The sequence below is a fragment of the Felis catus genome, chromosome X, assembly GCF_018350175.1.
Source record: "Felis catus isolate Fca126 chromosome X, F.catus_Fca126_mat1.0, whole genome shotgun sequence".
NCBI classification, from domain to species: Eukaryota; Metazoa; Chordata; class Mammalia; order Carnivora; family Felidae; genus Felis; species Felis catus.
The window spans coordinates 98,379,283-98,401,906 of NC_058386.1; the positions used below are offsets into that span (position 1 = coordinate 98,379,283).

Sequence of the window (22,624 nt, forward strand, 5' to 3'; positions counted from 1 at the left end):
ATGCTAAATCCTAGGAAGCCTGTAACAATCTAACAATTGGTCCAAGTTAAAGATAAAACTGCCCAAACAACATTAAAGTCTAAAGGAAGTTGAAAACTAGTTGATGATTTTTGCTTCTGTAAAAATTTACAAAACACATGGGTTTTGGTCTCTTTTGCAATGTTCATATTGTATTCACTTTTCATATGACAAGTTGGATTTTTTTTTCTCTCTTACCATATCTTCCAGTACAGCTGATCAGCAATTTTCTATTTCAGCTATTTTTATAAGTACCTGTTAATCAGAACAGTAAACTCAGGGCTAAGCCATATACACACATCCCATAGTCATAGATGGAACAACTTAGGATGTGTATATACAAGAGATTACATAAGCAACTGTCCCTCTACTTGAAAACTTGTTTCCAAATAAGTTTTTTTTAAACATCCCTTTCAGTGTAACAGAACATTACTTAGTAAAATATCAATAGCTACGACAACTTATTTTTCTTTTCAAGGGAAATCACAAAACATGTGAACAACCAAGTCCAGGGTGGTTTTTCTATTTGATAAATACATCCAGAACTCTGTACAGTAAATAAAGTTTGCATGCAGTTTAAGTATCTTTAAATGACATTTTAAGCAAATAAACCTTTTGCTTCATAATTAATGGTGTATAAGAACCCCCCCCCTTTTTTTTTTAATAGCCTTAGGGACCTCTTCCCCAGTTCCAAAGAGGAATCATGAAGACCAGGTACTTTCTTAAGAATTTTCTGCACATCATACTAAATAACATGCAAAGAGTTCAACAACATTCTTCTTAAAGGTTAAGTATTAACTCTTTAAATGGGCATGTTAACCACTGAAAAAGTCGACTCAACTATTTCCATTACACTGCTTCATTTGGTCATTGGTAGTATAAAAGAAGTCAAATAATATAGGATCAACAGGTTAGTTTATCCACTGCTACTGTATATGATACCAAATACTCAGAGGCCAATGTTTATGCAATATAATTGTATTGGTTTGGATTTTCTTTATCTCTTTCCATGTAATCCCGATCAATTAAGGATTCTATTCTCTTCTTAAGATCAGCAGGCTGTAAAAGAAGGCAAATTTTCAGTGCAAACCTCATCATCATTGGCTCAAGCCCATGTACCAACACCCCATTAAAAATTTTTTTTGGCTGACTAATTTAATGTATTTTATTTCCTTACTTTTTTAAAGAGAAAAAATATAATGAAAATAAAACCAGATTAAGAAATGTTTTTATACTATACATATACTGTCACATCTTGTCATATCATTATACAATACTGTTACTTTTCTATTTTAAAGATAGCTTTAAAATTTTTTTTAATGTTTATTTTTAATTTTTTGAGAAAGAGAGCTAGAACACGAGTGGGGGAGGGGCAGAGACAGAAAGGGAAACACAGAATCTGAAGCAGAATCCAGGCTCTGAACTGTTAGCACAGAGCCCGACACGGGGCCCAAAAACTATGAGATCATGACCTGAGCTGGAGTCAGACTGAGCTACCCAGGCAACCCAAAGGAAGTCTTTTAAGAACCAGCTATTTTCAGGGAGCCTGGGTGGCTCAATTGGTTAAGTGTCCAACTCTTGATTTTGGCTCAGGTCATGATTTCACGGTTCATGAGTTCAAGCCCTGCATCAGGCTCTGCACTGTCAGCACGGGTTTGGGATTCTCTCTCCCTTCTCTGCCCCTCCCCTGCTTGCATTCTCTCTAAATAAATAAAACATTAAAAAAAAAAGAACCAGCTATTCTCTGCACAAATACAAAAGACTAACTTATTGTAACTTCACAGGAGGAATACATTACAGTTTAGGAAACCAGAATGCTATTTAGTTTTGCTAAGAGAGTCTGAAAAGACTAAGTAAGTAGACCTTAAATTTGGGCAAAAGGTAGTTCTCAAAGTCAGGTTGTATTTTTATAAATTAAGATTTAAAAAATGTACTGCAGAAAACACTATTTACAAAAATACTACAACAAATGGTCTGATAAGTGAATTACCATTTCATTATTCAGGTCTCTGTATTTCAGGTTTAAGATTTACCTGTTATCTACTATAAACAATTTGGATATCTGAACTCTACCTATGGTTGAAAAATCAAGAAAGCTTATAACTTGTTCTCATGTTTGCATTCTTAGCTCTTGGATGACAAAATCTCATTGTCTTTTGTATCTAGCCTATTAAAAAAAATGTAATCTTGCTAATAGTTTTTCAGATTGCATAAAATGGCCACTTGAGAAGGCTGAAGAAGGAAAGTGGTCTGATGGGGAAGCCAAAAAACAGTATTACAGAAATCCTTTAATTGCCGTAGCACCAGTGATCTCTTTGGCTGGAGGTGAAATGGTTGTAAGGCAGAGCATATGGGTAAGAGTGTGGTAACGAGAAGGCAGTATTAGATTTGGAGAAGAGAGAAAGCCTGTCTTATTAACATTAAAATTTTTTTTTCAACGTTTATTTATTTTTGGGACAGAGAGAGACAGAGCATGAACGGGCGAGGGGCAGAGAGAGAGGGAGACACAGAAACGGAAACAGGCTCCAGGCTCTGAGCCATCAGCCCAGAGCCCGACGCGGGGCTCGAACTCACGGACCGCAAGATCGTGACCTGGCTGAAGTCGGACGCTTAACCGACTGCGCCACCCAGGCGCCCCGTCTTATTAACATTAATTGCTAATGAGCACTTACTACATGCCAGGCCCAAAGCTAATAAGTTTTGTACATATATCATACCTCATTTAAGCCTCGCAATAAACCTACGATTTATTTTTTTTTAATTTTTTTTTTTAACATTTATTTATTTTTGAGACAGAGACAGACAGAGCATGAATGGGGGAGGGTCAGAGAGAGAGGGAGACAGAGAACCCGAAACAGGCTCCAGGCTCTGAGTGGTCAGCACAGAGCCCGACGCGGGGCTCGAACTCACGGACCGCAAGATCCTGACCTGAGCCAAAGTCGGACGCCCAACCGACTGAGCCACCCAGGCGCCCCTAAACCTACGATTTAAATAGATTATCCCCATTTTACAAAACAAGACGAAGTGATTTACCTAAGCCTAAAGGTCATGAGAACCTCAAGAGCCAAGAGTTTATGCAAACTCTATGAAGTCTTTATCATAACAAAGGTTTGGAAATCTTCTCAAAAAAAAAAAATTTGAGAAATAGGCCAGTAAAACACCACACTGTCTAAGCCTCTTTAATATTGAACATCTACACTGGAACATGTCCATTTAATGACCAATTTCAGGTTGCCAGAACTGCTAAACTTTTCAAAAAGATGCCTAATGATGGCTAGTTACCTGTATAGAATTTTTTCTTTAAAGTTTATTAATTTTGAGGTGGGAAGGGGCAGACAAGAGGGAGAGAGAATCCCAAGTATGCTCCCCACTGTTAGCACAGAGCCCAATGCGAGGCTTGAACTCATGAACAGTGAGATCATGACTTGAACTGAAGCCAGGCACTCAACTGACTGAGCCGCCCAGGAACCCCTGTCTCAACAGTTTTTAATGGACACTTACATAAGCTAAATAAAACAAGATATAACTGAAAATAACCAAATCTGTCAAAATATCAAAGTAGTTCAAAAAGAAAATATAAACAAAAATAAAACAAGATCAAAAGAAATAATGTGAATGAACCTGAAAATTTCGCATTTAGCAGCTAAACTTTCAGGTATAAGCAGAGCTCTTATAAATAGTTTTCCCTGTTGTCACAGCTATCCACATATGATAACAAAGGGTTTTTTTGTGGGGGGAATCACAGATATATGAGCAGGAGAAATCAATCTGTTTTTAAGATTCATGTCTGGGGACGCCTAGGTGGCTCAGTAGGTTAAGTGTCCAACTCTTGGGTTTCAGCTCAGGTCACGATCTCTGTTAGTTTGAGCCCCATGCTGGGCTCCACACTGACAGTGCGGAGTCTGCTTAGGATTCTCTCTCCCTCTCTCAAAATAAATAAACTTAAAAGAAAAGATTCGTGTCTGAAAATCTAACATGTTCTTTTTATGTAACAAGCTCAATACAAAAATATACAAGTACCTACCTTTACTGGAAATTTCAACTGGTTGTACACTTCTGAAACAAGAAGATTGTGGCTAAGCGTCTTTCTCATCTTCATGATTCGAACAATTGCAGCATCAATTTGGTACTGTCTGTCCTGAAATACTCTTTCTGTAGTGCTTGCTTGTTCTTCAACCTAACAACAAAATTTTTTCAAACTTAGGAACTACACCTGAAGTGAAATTTGCTTACACAAACTGAAAATTTTAGGGCCATGACATACTGTTAATTAATGATTTAAATATATTTAATTATTTACAGAATGCTTATAAATACAGACGATGACAGTAAAAATAATACCTTTCTGTCCTAATTATATTGTCCTGTACCAATGAAGTAATGCCAATATTGGTTAATGTGTCATAAGGGGTTATTGACCAGATTTCTGTATGACATTAGCTTTTCCGTAGAAGTGATGGACTCTGATCTCTGACTTAAAGTATAGTACTAACTGGAGTCAAACTTTTTAAAAATTATTTTATAATACATATATCAGAAATGCAGTGTTAAGTTATTATAGTGTTCAAAACCACCAGAAATTTAGGTTGTTTATGAGTCAGTTTATCAATTTTAATGCTAAGGCAAAAATGTTCATCTTTAGCACCTAAGAGTTTGGGCTTTTTGCAGCCCATTTCTTTCTGATACAGCATAAATGCTGTAAAAGGACACAGTAATCTTCTAAGGGAATATGACACCTTTGATGTGAATGTGTATAAAACAGGAACTTGTCTGAGATACTGCCCTCTGTCTCACATTAAAATTTTTCCTCATGTACTGCATTAAACCTTTGGAACTGAAACCAAATGATGTCAGGAAATGCCGCAGTTGTTTGTTTCCACAATACAAGTCCCTTACAAATTCAAATAGCAGAAACAAAAACTTCACTGTTAATCAAAGAAATACTAACTAAATCATCCAGAGTTTTCACCCAGCAAATTGGTGCAGATTTAAAAAGTAAAACAATCTTTAGTGCTGCTGGTGAGGGCACCAGTAAGACAGGCATTCTTGTTGCTAGATAGAGTATAAATTAGTCCAGTCTTTCTAGAACACAATACAACATCAGTTTTAAGATTCTTAAACTGTTCATACTCTTTAACCCAAAAAATACGTACCTCCATGAATTTATCATAAAGGAAGTCTCAGAGAGATTAAAGTACAAAGATATTTCTGGCAGTTTTGTTTACAGCACTAAGAAATTAAGAATGTAATCGTCCAGCAGGCATTAGTTGAATAAATTATAATGGCCATGTAAAAGAACACTGTGTAGCCACTTGACATTTTATGAAGATATTTAAGGGCATAGAATATTCTAAAGACTTAATGTTAAGCAAAAAAAGCAGAATACAGAACTATCTTGAGTATCAGGCCCAGTTGTGTGTACTTCCCCCCCACCCCAAAAAACTGCAAGATCAAGTACTGAAATATACTGAGCTAAATATAAGCACAGAAAACGTTAGTGCCAATAGTACAGGTATGAAACCTTCTTTATACATTTTTATTATGAATACATGTAATTCCAGTGCATCAGGACAAGGAGAATGCAAAAGAGATACCGTTTCTTTCATCTGGATTTGATTGATCTTTATCCTGAAAAGTTTGTGTTTGAAATCATCATTACAAATGAACTTGTCACCATCTTCAATATCTTTGCCCTTTGGATTTTTTGCCAGAACTCTAGCTTTGCCACAGGCCAATGACTGCAGTGTTCTCCTTAATTCTCCATCCTCTGAAGAAGAAATAGTGGATTATTTGTTACTAGCTCATCAACATAAACAGCTACGTTCATCTCAATCTAGCTTCTACCCCATCCCTCGATTAAAACTGTTTCCTTTTTTCCCCAAGGTCAAGGTCTTCCTCTTTGCCCTATCCAATGGCCTTTTTCCTGTGGTTCTCTAAAGGCTCCAATTATTCCACGTGAAAAACTACCAAATCTTCAGAAATGACATCTCACTTCCTTCTAGTCCCACATTCAAAAGACACCTCCACTTGGCTGTTTAACTATCAACTCCAATGTCTAAAATTTTATTCATAATCTTCCCCATAAAACTGTATATTCTTTCTAATTGTTAGTCCTGAAACTACCAATCCACTCTGGTGAGAAACCCTGGCATCATCTTTTAACTGTCCTTCCCCTTTTTCCTTCATGTACCTAGTAGCTGCTTCCTTAGAGATAGATGCCTCTTCTCCATTCTCGTTGGCCTCATTCAAATCGAAGCCCCTTATCGGTTTAAGCCTGAATTACCCTGACTAGTTTCTGGACTGGCATCTCTTCATCCTCCAAGCTGCCCTATTGTCTATTGATTCCAGGTAAGTTGTGTAAATAAGCCACTTTCATGATGTCTCATACTTGAGACCCTACAATGCAGGTTTCATTTGCCAGATCTTCAAGGCTCTCCATGATCAGGCTCTATTCATCTTACCTACCCTTATCTCACTATTCGATGCTGCAGTTACATTCTTCATGAATCCTGCCCACACTGTGCTCATTCTTACCAAGACTTTTCTCACACTATCTCCCCTGGCAGCATATGCCACCTCCCTAACTAAAACTTGAAGGCCACCTCAAATACCACCTCCTTCATGACGGATTTCCCAATTATGCCAGCCCACAGACGTTTCTTGCTTCACTAAACTCTTAACACAGTCCTAGTCAGCCCCACAGATTGATACTTATTGGTTGTGAAATTATTACAAATGTCATTTTTCCCTTTCCCCATGATTATGAGTGCTAAGAGGGATTATTCCTTTGTATCCCCCCAGAGCTCTTAACCTTAGTGGAATGCACACAGCAGACACTGAATAATGCTTGCTAATTGATTGACTCAACACAAACCTATTCCAGTAGCCTGCTTGATCTCTTCTAAACTGAACTCCTCTCCCTCATTAAACATTAGCAGCACCAGGGTTTGAAAGAGAGAGACCTGGAGTTCTTTTTTACCCTGTTGGAGAAACAGCAGAGTTTAGCCATCATTTTTTAAAAAACACATGAAAATTAATCAAATCATCAATAATCTTTAACAGGAAAAGCAATTTTCCTTCAGTGGATTTAGAAACGTGGATTAACATTATACAGAAAAGCCAGTACGTTCAGTGTAGGGTTTAGGTGTGATCCTACCTGAAATAGAAAAGAAGGATTGGGTGACCTTTCTATGGGTCTTTTTTAAAATGTCTTGTAATTAAAACAGAACAACAAAGTAATGAAAATTAATAACTTGGCCTTATTGCCTGGGTGGCTCAGTCAGTTAAGCATCCAACTTCGGTCTAGGTCACGGTCTCACCATTCCCGAGTTTCAGCCCCACGTCAGGCTGTGTACTGACAGCTCAGAGCCTGAAGCCTGTTTCACATTCTGTGTCTCCCTCTCTCTCCCCTTCCCCTGCTCGCACTCTGTCCCTATCTCTCAAAAAAAAAACCAAACATTAATAACTTGGCCTTATTCATCACTACAGATTTTTTTCACAAGCAGCAAGAAATCACTATTTCAAATGCATTTTCAACTTGTTAGATTCAAATTAGTCACGAAAAGTTGCAGGAATTTTTTGAAATTAGATACGGGAACTATTCTCCTTTACATCCACTCTATTCCCTAGCTCCCAGCAACAAGAAGGTTCCTGTCAAGAAGTGGAAATGGGAATCCTGTATCCACAGGTGGGGAAAGGATGGCAACAAAAGGGTTACTGTTTGTGGTTTTGCAGCAGGGCCACTTCAACCATGAAGACCACATTCTTAATAATATACACAAAGCAGTCACTGTTATATATTTAGGATAAACTTGTAAAACAAATCGTCAAGTTAAAAGGAATGACCTCTGTGGTGAGCATAGTATAATGTACAGAGAAGTTAAATCACTATGTTGTACACCTGAAACTAATGTAACATCGTGTGTCAACTATACTCAAATAAAAAGCGTTTAAAGGAGAAAAAAGGATGACCTCAACAACAAAAATGAAGATGAACACTAAGTTATGGGAACATCTACTTACCTCTTTAAATTCTGCCTTTAGCACACAGTGTCCTAGGGTTGACTGCCACTGAAGTTTCCTGCCGCTATGTTTGCCTAGGTAAAATGTCTTGAAAATCTCCTGAAGTTTTACCATCTACAGTAAATAAAATACAGCTTTATTTAAGCTCTGTATCCAGTATCGCTTTCATCATTCTTTCTATTCACCTCATGTATAATAATTTCTGGAAGCTTTTAGTATCAGTTTTTATACCTGGTAGGTCCACTGATCACTTTGATGTAAAATAATGATCTGCCAACTACCAAATCTAATAGCATTCATCAGCCTTTATACGCTTCGATCTCTCTGCAACATTTAAACACCCCCTCTTTTGCAACATTCCCCTCCAGTGGCTTTGTGCCTCCATATCATGCTGCTTCCTTTACCTCATGACTGCTTTTTTGTTGGTTTCATTCCTCTTCCTACCACCTGCCAGATGTGAACCTTTTCCAATGTTCTGTCTCAGCCCTATTTTTTTCTATTTCTACATTCTTTTCCTCTTAATGAGGGAGATCTCGACCCCCTTGGCTTCCATGATCATCTCCATGAAGGATTCTCAATATCTATCTCTAGCTTTAACCCCGCTTCTAAGCTTCAGTCCTGACTTAAGACATTTCCCCAGAATTTAGGATGGATTTACTCAAGCCCATTGACTCAGCAATCCAACCCCCAGGTGATATATGGGCAAGAATTTTTGAGAGCTGGGCAGAAAGATAGGTGCAATCTGGAAAACTGAAAAAGAGTCATGAAAATTGGCTCTGGACCCAGAAACTTGACATCATTAACTATGCTTTAACGATGTAAGTACAAGAATAATAAAAGGAAGAGCAAAATATTAAAACAGTTGGCATTTGGTGTTGGCATGCTGACACAAACCTTTAAAAAGTATCTATTTTTCAATGACAAACAAAATAGAAGTGTTATGTATTTCTGTGCTTATAACACAAGTCCTGAACAGCAACCCTTACCTCTGGTGGTAAGTGGACTTCCATAGGCACATATGTTGGCCAATAACCCATTGTCAGGATATTCACAGTTAATTCAATATTCCCAGGTACATTCTGGTTTTGCATATACTACAATAAGATCAACACACACAATGAGGTCTTTAAAAAAGTGCATACATTTCATGTCATAATAATAGCCCATTCAAGAAGTTCCCCATTATAAAATTACATGCCAACACTGACCATCTTTAAAATAAAAGGGAACTGTTATAAAAGGACTATAAACGAAGCCTCTATCAAATGCATTAGCTAACATTTTATTACAAAGGCACACAAGGATCATGTGACCTCATTAGAGGCATTATCGACTTCAATAATCTCTCACTTATGGCTAGGCTGTTATAGGTAGAATCTCATGTCCATTCTCTTCCCCCTACCACCTGCAGTCCCCACCTTTGGAGACGCCTAATGTGACCTGAACAACTTGTAGCAACCCCCATTCCTCACCCCACCAGCCAGCCCAAGTATCCACTTTTTCACGTGCTCCACTGCCTGCTTACAGGGGGTAACCTGAAGTGGTGAAGGAAGAGGAAGGGGAAAGAGCAAAGCAAATAAACCCTATTCTGCCACTACTATGGGAATGTGATCCTGCTGCTCTTTCTCTTGCGTTGTCCACTATCATTTCCCACCATAGCAATATAGTGGTAAAGAAGCCATTACAAAAACCCTGAGAGGAAAATTTAATTTGCTATCACTATTACCTATGCTCTTAAATGTTTCAAAATCATCTTAACCAACATCTACAAAACCGTGGATCTAAGCTTTTCATTCCCAATGGCTCCAAAGGCCTTTTACAACCATTTTATTGAATCTCCTCTCTCCCCATTGCGAGCTTTGAACATATAAATCACTAACAGTGACTGGATGTTAGAGAAAGCCCCATTCTCACGATCTAGCTACAGTTTTTCTTGTCCCAACTTCAGTTCGATGCATTTTATTTGCTTTTGTGTTACCCTGGGTGTATACTGGGAATAAATTCTGAAGTAGGTCAAATATATTCCATTGGTGATTTCTCTAATGTGAACATCATCTAAGCTGCTATGATGTATTTACAACAAATGTAGGTTCCTATTTATCCTCTTCAGTGCAAACCACAGAAAGGAAATAACTAAATACACTTAAGTTTAAGAAATTAAGTAAGAGTTTAACTCACTTTTACCTGTTTGAACTGAATCATGATGTCTTTAGAAAGTTCCATGTCTTTAAACATTCCTTCAAGTTTGCTGGTGAAAGCAGCTCCACATTCTATTAAAGATGTTTATACATTTATAATATTTTAAAGTGGTGAAAACAAACAATTGAAAATTGAAAACATGAAATGTAAAATGTACTTTAGCATGAAATATGATCTGTAACTGTTCATAAGAATGAAAAAATCCTTACCCCAAAGTGTATGCCCCACTAATTCAGAGCCAAACTCTTTAATCCTGTAGTAACCTTATCTACTATTTAGGCATAAGATAAATGGAAAATATTTATACAAATAATAAAAACAAGAACAATGCTTTATTTTCTAAAAAACTGCAACCGCTTTGGATATGTACAATAGGATGGAAACCTCAAAAACTTAACTCAATTTACATTTTCATCATCTGAATAATGATTAACGAAAGAGGCAAGTAATTAAATAAAAATTAAGGTAGCATTGTCCCTCAGAAATCAAAGAAAAGGAATAGAAAGAATGACAATCATACCATGTTTAAGTTTGGACAACATTGATTTTTCAGCATCTACAGATGCACTTTTCCCAACTAACAGGCGCTTGGCTAAATCTTTCTTATAGAAGGCCTCAAAAACATCCTTACCTATGTTAAAAAAATAAAATACAGCTAAGTTTCCAATAAAAAGTTCTGACACAATTGCTCCCAAGTGCTTAATAAATCATTCCATTACTCCAGGTTATTTAAATTTATACATTTTACCCAAGTTCGTTAAATGCAACAGACATTAGAGGTAGATATTTATGCCAGACATTTCAAATGTTCTTTGCTGTAAAGAAGACTACATTAACTTTTCTTTAAAAAAGTTTTAGTCGACTGGTGGCTTTGGCATTAACAGATTAAAAAAAGTAGCAAAAATCAAGGCTCTTAATAAGTGGAAAAGTCAAAGCACAAGGCAATTAAGTAATATTCCACAAGTACCCCAATGAATTAAATGCAACAAATCTAATACAAATTTAAATATCTAACTCCCAAATAAATACTCCCTCCAGGTTGAGTGCTCTGTTCTAAAAGATAAATTTTAAGGCAAAAACACTTACCATAGATAAATCTAAATATGATCATAATTTTATCCAACATTTTTTCAAGTTCTTCATCTGTAGCTTCTTTGTTGCCTGCGCGAAGCTTTGAATCTACATACTTAGCTAAAATGGGGGGAAAGTTTGTTTAGTGATCATTAGTATCCGTAAGATACTAAGCACTATATACACCCAAATAGGAATATGATACACTGAATTTTTCAATGCTTCAGAGATATACATGCATTTCTAAAGTCTCCAAAGTCAGGGACATCAGGTGACTTACTCAACATCACAGAGCTAATAAATACCAGAGCCTGAACTCAAACCCAAGTTTTCTGGCTCCATATCTCATGTACTTTCCACTATCCTGATGGTTAGTAAAATGGGGTATATGTATCCTGGGGAAGGTAGTGTATACAGTACCATGCTGGAGTCATCAAAACCATTGACGATGGGGGGGGGGGGGTCCAAGATGGCAGCATAACAGCCTAAACTCACTTCCTCCCATGAACAGACCCCAGCTACAGCTCCATGGAGCATTTTGTTTTGAAAAACATCTGAAAACTGGATGAACTGTTCTCTACAACAAAGGATAAAAGGATCACAGCAAGATGGGTAGGAGAGGCAGAGACACGATATTGTAACACACAATAGGGAAAGATTTCACCAGTCAGGTGCTTCTCTTGGAGGAACAAGGGATTGGTGCCTTACTTCGGGTACCCTGGCCTCAGTGATTTGCAGCAGAGAGATGAGCCCCGGGAACATCTGACTTAAAAAACCAACAGATTTTGTGGCACCTGGGTGGCTCAGTTGGGTTAAGCGACTGACTTCGGCTCAGGTCATGATCTCACGGTTTGTGGCTTCGAGCCACACGTTGGGATCTGTGCTGACGGCTCAGAGCCTAGAGCCTGCTTCAGATCCTGTCTCTCTCTCCCTCTACCCCTCCCTCGCTTGTGCTCTGTCTCTCTTTCAAAAATAAATATTTTAAAAAATTATTAAATAACCAACAGACATGATTTCCAGGGATCCCAAAGTACTCTAGGAAATGGGGATTCCCCTCTTGGAGGGCTCCTTGTAGCCTGGCTCACCTCAAGACCCAATGAAAAAACAGCCTTTTGAAAAGCACCTAGGCTATACGTGGAAGATATGTTTGCTGATCTGGGGGCAAAGAGATACAGGTAATATACTCCCTGAAGATCAAGGTGCTAGAATCATCACTGCACTTTCCACATAGCTCACTAGTACAGGTAGATCAGCTTGCATGTGTTAACTGAATTCAACAATACACTGAAGGGTGCCTGGGTGGCTCAGTCAGTTAAGAGTCTCGACTTTGGCTCAGGTCATGATCTCACGGTTTGTGAGTTTGAGCCCCATGTCGGGCTCTGTGCTGACAGCTCAAAGCCTGAAGCCCGCTTCAGATTCTGTCTCTCTCTCTCTCTCCGTCCCTCCCCCACTTGCGCTCTCTCAAAAAATAAACATTAAAAAAATAAAAACTGTTAAAATAAAAAAAAAACCAATACACTGAAAGGATCATACACAGTGATCAAGTGGGATTTATTTCAGGGATGAAAGGACGGTTCAACATCCACAAACCAATCAACATGATACACCCACATTAACAAAATGAAAGGAGAAATAATATGATCATCATTAGATGTAGAAAAAGCATTTGACAAAATTCAATAGCCATTTACAACAGAAACTCTCAACTAAGTGGGTGTAGGGAGATGTACTTCAACAAAATAAAGGCCATATAGGACATACCCACAGCTAGTATCATACCCAACAGTGAAATGCTGAAAGCATTTCCTCTGAGATCAGGAACAAGACAAAGATGCCCACTATTTCCAGTCTCATTCAACATCATATTGGAAGTCTGGTCACAGCAATTAGGCAAGGAAAATAAATAAAAGGCATACAAGTGGAAAGGAAGAAGTAAAATGGTCACTGTCTGTACATGACACTGTATATAGAAAACCCTGAAGACTCCACCACAAAGCTATTAAAACAAATGAATTCAGTAAAGTTGCAGGACACAAAATATAGAAAAGTCTCGTGTTTCCATACACTAATACTAAACTATCAGAAAGAGAACTCAAGAAAACAATCCCATTTACAACTGTAACAAAAAGAATAAAATACCTAAAAATAAATTTAACCAAAGAGGTGAAAGACCTGTATGTGGAAAACTGTAAGATACTGATGAAAGAAACTGAAGACGATACAAATAAATGGAAAAATATATTGTGCTCATGGATTGGAAGAATTACTATTGTTAAAACATCCATACTACCCAAAGTAATCTACAGACTCAATGTAATCCCTACCAAAATTCCAATGGTATTTTTCACAGAACTAGAACAAATAATTTAAAAATTTGTATGGAACCACTAAAGATCTCAAATAGCTAATCTAGAGAAAGAACAACAAAGCCACGGGTATCATCATGCTTCCTGATTTTAAACTATACTGCAAAACCATTAATCAGGGGCGCCTGGGTGGCTCAGTTAAGCAACCAACTTCAGCTCAGGTCATGATCTCACGGCTCATGAGTTCAAGCCCCACATCCAGCTGTCAGTGCACAACCTGCTTTGGATTCTGTCTCTCTCTGCCCCTCCACCACACACATATGCCCGTACATTCTCTCTTTTTAAAAAATAAACATTAAAAAAACTACAGTAATCAATGCTCACTTCAGCAGCACATATACTAAAATCAGAAGGATACAGAGATCAGCATGGCCCAAGTATGGCACGCAAATTCGTGAAGCATTCCATATTTAAAAAAACAAACCAAAAGAATCCCTCATCAAAACAGTATCATGTGGACATAAAAACAAACACACGTATCAATGGGATAGAATAAATAGAGAATAAATAGCCCAGAAATGAACCCATGCTTATGTGGTCAATTAATCCATGCCGAAGGCAGCAAGGACATACAATGGGAAAAAAGGACAGTCTCTTTAATAAATGGTATTAGGAAAACTGGACAGCCACATGCAAAAGAATGAAACTGGACCATGATTTACACCATACAGAAAAACCAATTTCCAACAAGGGGTTAATATCCAAAATAGATAAAGAACTCCTACAACCCAGTTAACAAAAAAAAATCCAATTAAAAAATTGGCAGAGGACCTAAATAGATATTTTTCCAAAGACATACAGATGGCCAAAAAGCACATGAAAAGATGCTCAATATCACTAATCATCAGGGAAATGCAAATCAAAATCATAATGGGATATCACCTTTTATCTGTCAGAACAGCTAGTATCAAAAAGACAAAAAAATGTGTCGGTGAGGATTTGGAGAAAAGGTAACCCTCGGGCATTATTGGTGGGAATGTAAACCGGTGCAGCCACCATGGAAAATATTATGGAGGTTCCTCAAAAAATTAATAGAGCTACCATATGATCCAGCAATTCCACCATGAAGAAAATGAACACGCTAATTCAAAAACATTCATGTACCCCTATGTTCATTGCAGCATATTTACAACAGCCAAGATAGGGAAACAATCTAAATATCCTATCAATGGGGGCGCCTGAGTGGCTCAGTCGGTTAAGCGGCCGACTTCCGCTCAGGTCATGATCTCATGGTCCGTGAGTTCGAGCCCCGCATCGGGCTCTGTGCTGACAGCTCAGAGCCTGGAGCCTGCTTCAGATTCTGTATCTCCCTTTCTCTCTGACCCTCCCCCATTCATGCTCTGTCTCTCTCTGCCTCAAAAATAAAATAAAAACATTAAAAAAAAATTTTTTTTAATAAAAAATAAAAAAATAAATATCCTATCAATGGATAAACGGATACAGAAGGTTGAGAGAGAGAGCGAGAGAGCGAGCGAGAGAGCGTGTGTGTGTGTGTGTGTGTGTGTGATGGAATACTATTCAGCCATAAAAATGAATGAACTCTTGCCATTTGCATAACAGATCTTGAGGGTTGTACACTAAGTGAAATTAAGACACAGAAATAAGACACATACCATGGGATTTCACTTATATGTGGAATCTAAAAAACAAAACAAAATTCAGACTCAAATACGAGAACAGGTTGGTGGTTGCCAGAGGAAGGGCGGTTGGGGGTGTCAAAATGAGTAAAGGGGATAAAGAAACACAAATTCAGTTATAAGATAAGTCATGGGAATATAAATAATGTCCATAAATATTGTATTGACTTCACAAGGGGACAGATGGTAACTAGGCTTATTGTGGTGACCATTTCACAATGCATACAAATGTTGAATCACTATGCTGTACATCTGAAACTAATAGAACATATGGCAATTACATCTCCAAAAAAAGCCACTGAAAGACCTGGCACATCTTCTGAGTGTCCATTTTATACTGATGTCAAGCAATCTTAAACGCTACTTATGAAAACAAACCAGACACAGAGTAAAAGGCAAAATCTGCCAAAAAATTTAAAGGTAAGTAGTAGATCAACGAAATTTCATCCCTTTGGCAGAGGACCCTAAACCTTCAGAGAGTACCTCTCCTGACACTAAAGGGTAGTTTGGTAGGAAAACCTGAGAAACACTGCCATATATCATATCCTTACACTAAATGGACCCAGATGACCAGATTATTTTTGTCCTGGGCGTTTTTTCTAAGTTTGAGAGAGAGTGCCCGCATGAATGGGGTAGGGACAGAGAGAGAGGGATAGAGAGCATCTCAAGCAAGCTCCACACTGTCAGCACAGATCCTGACACAGGGCTCAATTTCAGGAAGCATGAGATCATGACCTGAACCAAAATCAAGAGCTGGATGTTAACCAACTGAGCCGCCCAGGTGCCCCTGTCCTGGACATTTTCCTTTCTCACTAGCAACTATAATTTCTTGCTAGACTTTACTGTAGCCCTAAGTGTGGGCCTCTAGAAGTACCACCCTGTCCCACCTCTAAATTGCTACAGGCTTAAAAAACAGATATCAAGCTTAGTGTAAATAAAAGTAAATAGGGTCCAATGTACGATCTTATCAAGACAGAACATCATGTTTGACATGTGACTTATGTTCTTTACCTCGAAAGACTTATTCCTTAGTATAAGGTTCTTAGAAACTGCCACCTGATCAACCCCAAATAAATGAGATGTTGAATCAACTACAACCTTGTCAAAGTTTCAAATTAATTGAAATTTTATGAATAAAAGAACATTAAACAGCCAGAAAAAAAATACTGGAAAATACCTATAAGTTCAGCAGGTTTGTTTGGTCTTTTGTTAATGAATGTCTCAAATGCTTCTTTCATGGCATTGATGAATTTTTCATTTTTCAGAAAACAAATATCAATTATATGGTCAACCTTATCTTTAAAATCCAGTAATTCTTGAACCATGGTTTTATCTTTTTCAGGATTAATTACAATAGTGCTGCCAAATGCCTAAAAATAAAAATGACCACTTTTTAGCAGAATTATCTGATGAAAACAATCCACAAATCATATTTTAAGTAGGTACACACATTTTTAAATATCAAAATATTAAAGTAAAGCTGTTTTTGAGGTCAGGAAAAGAAAAAACTAAAGTGATAAAACATGCAGACTGATACAATTCATCTACAGTCACAAAATAAGAAATGACTTACTGGGTATATGGTATCATAATGGAGTATTATTGTAAGTCTCTGGGCTTTTGTTCCTACTTTTAAAGTCAGGTTTGAATTTTTTTAAAAAATAGCAATCTAGCTTCAGTGTAAAATTGAAGAAAGGAAAGAAATTTTGGCTCCAAACAAAAATCCTCTTGCCTGCCCCCACTCCCCACATTCACTATTCTAAGTACTGAAGCTAGAAATCATATCAGACATCAGGAAGATAACTTTTATTGCTGATCTGTTACACAGCTATCATTCTCAGGTTTACCGCCTTCAAAATTCCCATTACTTAAAAAAAATTGGAATCTAACAAGAAATACTTGCTGATATGCATTCTGCATAGATTATAATAGCTGAAAAAAACACAGGTTAATTGTTAATACCTTAATGTATTCAATCCACTGTTGCAAGAGAACCTGAACTCCACCTCGAACTCTACTAAAGAGCTGATACAGGAGAGATAAATCTTGAATTCGGTTTTCATCAAGGAGGTTATTTAAACCTGGAATTTCAAATATTTTGGCATTAAAAATAGTTACCAAAAATGTCAGACATTTTAATGAAAATTAAGTTAAATTATTAATGTAATAGTGGTCTAAACTATTACTAGTCTATGAATTTTAACGGACACTTGTTTTCTAGTCAATCCAAATAGATAAATCACCTTTCCAAATGAAAACTAAATACAGGGAGCTTTAGTCTATATAAAAACAAAAATAATTATGCAACAGTTTGTTCCATTTAGCATAGATCAGAGGTATAAACCAATTTGTAATAAGTGATTTACTTAAATATACGTTATAAATAACTCGCACATGTGTGTGGAAGCCGTATTATATCTGGCACTAATTAGTATACCTATTTTTCAGAGTACTGGATACAGTCTGTGGTGTTTTAAAAACCATGCATTAATAGGCCAAGCTTAAGTGTTTTTTTAATGTTTATTTTTGAAAGAGAGAGAGACAGAATGCGAGCAGGGGAGGGCAGAGAGAGAAAGGGAGACACAGAATCTGAAGCCAGCTCCAGGCTCTAAGCTGTCAGCACAGAGCCCGACACGGGGCTCGAACTCCCAGACCATGGTATCTTGACCTGAGCCGAAGTTGGATGCTTAACCAACTAAGCTACCCAGGCGCCCCTAATAGGCCAAGTTTAAATGAGGTTCTGTATTTGATTTTCAGAATGAAATAATATGTAACTGCTTTGAAGTTCTAAAATATATCCATTTTATACAAAAGGTAGTTGGAGAGAAAGGTAAGACTTTTGTGTATTCCTGGCACTGTCAAAATAAAATTCAGGGTATACCCTCAAGATCACCTGGGATTAGAAGTGCTTGGTTTTATATGCTATGAATAAAAACACTTGAGTGTAAAAAGGAATGTTACCATAGTCTTACAAATTAAGTCAAGAATTCCCACTGCTTTTTTTTTTTTTTTTTTTTTTTTTGCTGGTGTTAGTGGACCCCTCTCATTCTCAATTCCTGTATCTTTTTTTAATGTTTATTTATTTTTGAGAGAGACAGAGAGAGCAAGCGTGAGTTGGGGAGTGGTGGAGAGCACAGAATCCAAAGCAGGCTCCAGGCCCTGAGCTGCAGCACAGAGCCCAACACAGGGCTGGAACCCATGAGCTCGTGAGTCTTGAGATCATGACCTGAGCCGAGGTCAGCTGCTTAACTGACTAAGCTACCCAGGCGCCTCCTCAGTTCCTGTATCTTTAAATTAAGGCAAGAAGCACCTCCTGAAAGTTTACAATGATGAATAGGGAAAAGGGGTTTGTCCATCCTCAGAAAAGCAGCCACACAGCATCAAGCTTTTAAAAGGGTAATCCTTAAAAATTTTTTACTTGTCTGCTTCTACCATTTAAAATGTAATCTATTTATAAATTGTCAATTACCTTTCTGAAGAATTGCTGTTAAGTGTTCACCTAGAAGTTGTTTTTCTACAGTAGCAATTAATGACTTCCTACAAGAAAGAAAAAGTTTAGAATTACCGCCAATGGACTTTCCTGAAAATTTAAAACCTTTGTTTGGGTGGAAAAATCACATATAGCTTATTTTATGATAATTTTAATATTCCTATCCTACATTTAAATTTATTGGTGCTCAGAGGCACTCTACTTATGCAAAAAGAAAAAGTGCATTATTTCAGAATTTGATTTACATCACTAAATAAGTATTTCCATGGTCTTGCCGTGGCTGGCTTTTTCCAAGTTTCTCTGCTTTTATTAGGAAGGTAGTTATCCATGCTGTTTACAGGAACTCCTTGGTGGTTAATATTTAGGAAAGCACAGAAAGTTTCTCCTCCAAACACCTACTGATTTTTTTAAAGTTTATGTTTGACAGAGAGAGAGCGAGACAGAGCATGCGCACGTGAGCGGCAGAGAGGGGTAGGGACAGAGGATCCCAAGCGGGCTCTGCGCTGACAGCAGAGAGCCCACTGACAGCAGAGAGTCCGACACGGGGCTTGAATTCACCAACCATGAAATCATGACCTGAGCTTAAGTTGGAAGCTTAACCAATGGAGCCACCCATATGCCCCATACCTACTGAATTTTAATCAGCCTAGTATTTTTTTCATTAAAAAAAAAAAAATAAGTTCTACGTCCAATGTGGGGCTTGAAACTTACGACCCTGAGATCAAGAGTTGAATGCTCTACCAACTGAGCCAGCCAGGCACCTCTCTAATACTATTTTTAAATTACATCCTTAACACATGCAGACAACCCTTGATTAAATCTAATTAACTAGAGAAAAATAACTTGAAGTTTACATTAAGAAAACAATTGTTAAAAATCTCAAATCACACCTGAAAATGGGTACTAACAGGTTTGGGGATGCTTAGTGCCTTAAGTGATTCAACAACACTGGTTAAAGTCTATTAGACTGAGCATATAATACTTACTGGGTGGTCTGATCTAAGTAAGTAATAAGTCTGTCTGCTTCTTCTTCTAGACGTTTGTTAACATGATGAAGATATTCAGGAACCTACAAAGACAGTTTTTCATATTATTGTTTTCCTCCCCATAAATCATTCAGAAAATGTCAAATCCAAAATACCCTGGGGACAGCCCTGAATGACAGGACTGAAACATGTAAAATTATAGGTAGTTTACGATCCAGAATTCTGGCCTTTAAGGAGAGAGAAAAGAAAGGAGAACCCAAGTGAGAGAAAAGCGTCACAATGTTCAGAAGATAAATGCAAAAGGCAGCTTATGCTCTATAAAGTAAGGTCTATTATGAGACACAGTGGATTTATTAATCATGATTTTTAAGTACCTCTCTTTCCTGCATTAATTTTTGGCCTTCAGCTGCATAGAGCCGGTTAGTTTCTTCCAAAAACCGTTGTTCAAAAGAATCCTGATAAATCTGGGGGTGGGGGGGAATCAAAACAAACGAGTTCATTTATTCAATACTTATTAAATGTCCTCTATGTGAATAGCACCATGAATCTGGTTTTCAAACATCAAACTAGGAATAGCAATCAGCTCTGTAAGTGAAGTAAGTTAACTTACTTGCAAGTCAGACAGCATGCTCAAAAGGCTTCGGAGTAAACTTCTATCAATTGCTTCACCATTCCTTTCCCTCTCAATCAAGAGAAGAATGCCATCAATTGTCTTATTCTGGACTTTCTGATCACTTATAATATGAGCCCTAAATAACTCTAGTCCCATGTCCCTAAAATAAAAAACATATATAATTAATTGACAATACCACTTCTAGAGAAACCTGCTTAACTTCTCACCACATGTTAACGAGGGCCCCAGATTTGAAGCAGCAATTGTGAAAAGATAAAATCCACACATTTAATTTTACATAACATTATTAGAATTAAAGTATACAGGAAAATCATTGCCTTTAATGAGAATTGAAGCTAAATTCCTGTCTTCCTCCGTAACTAAGTTTGGTTGTATTATTTCCTTTGGTGGATTTCTTCCTTGGTCAAATCAAGAGACAAAATTAGTTCAAAGATATAAAATGGTTTTCACTGTACTGGTAATGAAGGCTAATTGGTCATTTGTAATCTGGCTTCAGTACTCAAAAATCAGTAAACTCTCCAGATAATTACTGCAGGCAGATACTAGGCACATGGTGGGGCAAAGAGCTCGTTATACTATTCTATTTTCATATATGGAATTTTCCATAACAAAGTTAAAAGATAATGAGCAAACTCTTGATAAGCAACAAAATAATGCACACTCATAAGATAGTCCAGAGCAAACTTTAATCCCTTGGCTAACAAAAAAACTTTATAAAGTATCATATGCTCAAGGAATGCGAGCTATCTCCAACACAGGCAAAACTAATTAAGAAGGTAAAACTGCTATAAATACAAGTCTAGAAGCCAAATGTGAATTTTTAGGAGAATGTTCACAGAATCACTTACTCTCTTTCCATTAGTGTAATTAAGATTTAACTATCATTTGTAACAAATCTTTTCGTAATTTTTTCTGGGATTCTTACCAAATCGAGGGTAGCATTGAATTCTGAAGAACGTAAGTTCTATCCAGAAACAAAAAAATGCTTCTAATCATGATCTGCCAATGAAAAAGAAAACCAATTTTTATATTTTGTTAAGCTGAAATATTTGCTCTTGATAAAATAAGAATAAAATTGCAGGGTTCACTTTTATACATAAACTACTAGAATCAAACACACAGATAAAGAAATCTACCTGAGAATATGCCCATGCCATTTTTGTTAAACTATTCTATTGTCTTAATCCTTGTTGTAATTTCTAGAAAAGGGACACTTAGAATGGTCCTATGACTTCTCTGCAACTTGAGAAGTAACCAAAAATAAAAACAGAATCAAGGAGACACACATGCAATTCTTCTTCAGTAACAGTGCCCATTCAGAGTGAAATTGCCTTAAATTGCACGTGTGGGTTTTGGGTACGGGGATTTTAAGATTTTTAATTTGCGATTAAAAGGTATAAAATAAATACGATTAGGGAAAAGGAAAAAGTTCTGATCTGAATAAACTAAAATGCATCAGGCACCTTCACAGGTAATCAAGTAGGTGGGTGAGATATCCATCAAGACTAACAGACAAAAATGTTACTTTTTTAGTCATATAAATACTTTTAGTTTACGCATGACAAAAATAAAAATGATCCTAAGGTGCAAATCATTCTAAACTTGTGGTCTTCCTATAACTAGCAGTTTTAAAGTAGAAAACTCAAACAAAATCTGTTTTCAATTCAGAACAAGAGCAGATACTGAGGCTATCCCCCAAACATTGCAAAACTTTTAAAACATCCATGTATTTGAAAAAATGTATTTAACTACAATATTTTTCCAGCTTACCATTTGTCTGCAGTGGTTTTGCCAGCATCTATCAATCTTCTTTAGAAAAAGAACACTATCCAATGAATCCATGAAATATGTCAAGGATATTTTTAAGTGCTTAGTACAAGTAATAAGCAATAGAAGAGCACATTTGTCTTATTATAGAAAATGCTATTAAACTGTAAAAAAGTTTTAGATCCCACTAAAAAAATACCTTTTAGAACAAGTCTTACATATAAGTGAGCATTGTGTTGTTTATGATTTCCCTCAGATTATTTTTTCTTAAAATGGAAATTTGTTAGGACAAGAGTAAACTTATACTACAATGTAAATTTGGAACCTAATTAAAGCTGAAAAGTCAAAAACTTGTTTCTTCTTTCTCTAGAAATGAAATTAACAACACATCTATAAAACACAGGCATTCCACTTCAAGTTGGGTTAAATAGTGA

At 36.9% G+C, this 22,624-nt stretch overlaps 1 protein-coding gene and 1 pseudogene across 10 annotated transcripts in view; one reads left to right on the plus strand and one right to left on the minus strand.

Annotated features, from left to right (window-relative positions):
• Positions 1–895: 895 nt before the first annotated feature.
• The window catches only part of CUL4B (cullin 4B), a 55,431-nt gene continuing 33,702 nt past the window's right edge, over positions 896–22,624 (minus strand). For 6 of the 10 annotated variants that reach the window (XM_019823338.3, XM_045050309.1, XM_045050308.1 and 3 more), the window contains exons 5-21: positions 22,194–22,263; positions 21,349–21,422; positions 20,400–20,562; positions 20,164–20,253; positions 19,790–19,872; positions 18,783–18,850; positions 17,276–17,394; positions 16,491–16,683; positions 11,326–11,430; positions 10,760–10,870; positions 10,219–10,310; positions 9,027–9,134; positions 8,041–8,154; positions 6,893–6,998; positions 5,613–5,785; positions 4,043–4,195; positions 981–1,077 (exon numbers count right to left, since the gene is read on the minus strand). In XM_019823338.3, coding sequence (XP_019678897.1) covers positions 982–1,077; positions 4,043–4,195; positions 5,613–5,785; positions 6,893–6,998; positions 8,041–8,154; positions 9,027–9,134; positions 10,219–10,310; positions 10,760–10,870; positions 11,326–11,430; positions 16,491–16,683; positions 17,276–17,394; positions 18,783–18,850; positions 19,790–19,872; positions 20,164–20,253; positions 20,400–20,562; positions 21,349–21,422; positions 22,194–22,263 — 1,918 coding nt within the window. In that variant the 3' untranslated portion in view covers position 981. Of the gene's footprint in view, positions 1,078–4,042; positions 4,196–5,612; positions 5,786–6,892; positions 6,999–8,040; positions 8,155–9,026; positions 9,135–10,218; positions 10,311–10,759; positions 10,871–11,325; positions 11,431–16,490; positions 16,684–17,275; positions 17,395–18,782; positions 18,851–19,789; positions 19,873–20,163; positions 20,254–20,399; positions 20,563–21,348; positions 21,423–22,193; positions 22,264–22,624 lie in introns of all 10 variants that reach the window. The other 4 variants (XM_019823336.3, XM_011279432.4, XM_045050310.1 and 1 more) reach the window with 2 other exon arrangements.
• On the plus strand, positions 13,993–14,090 carry LOC111558838 (annotated as a pseudogene).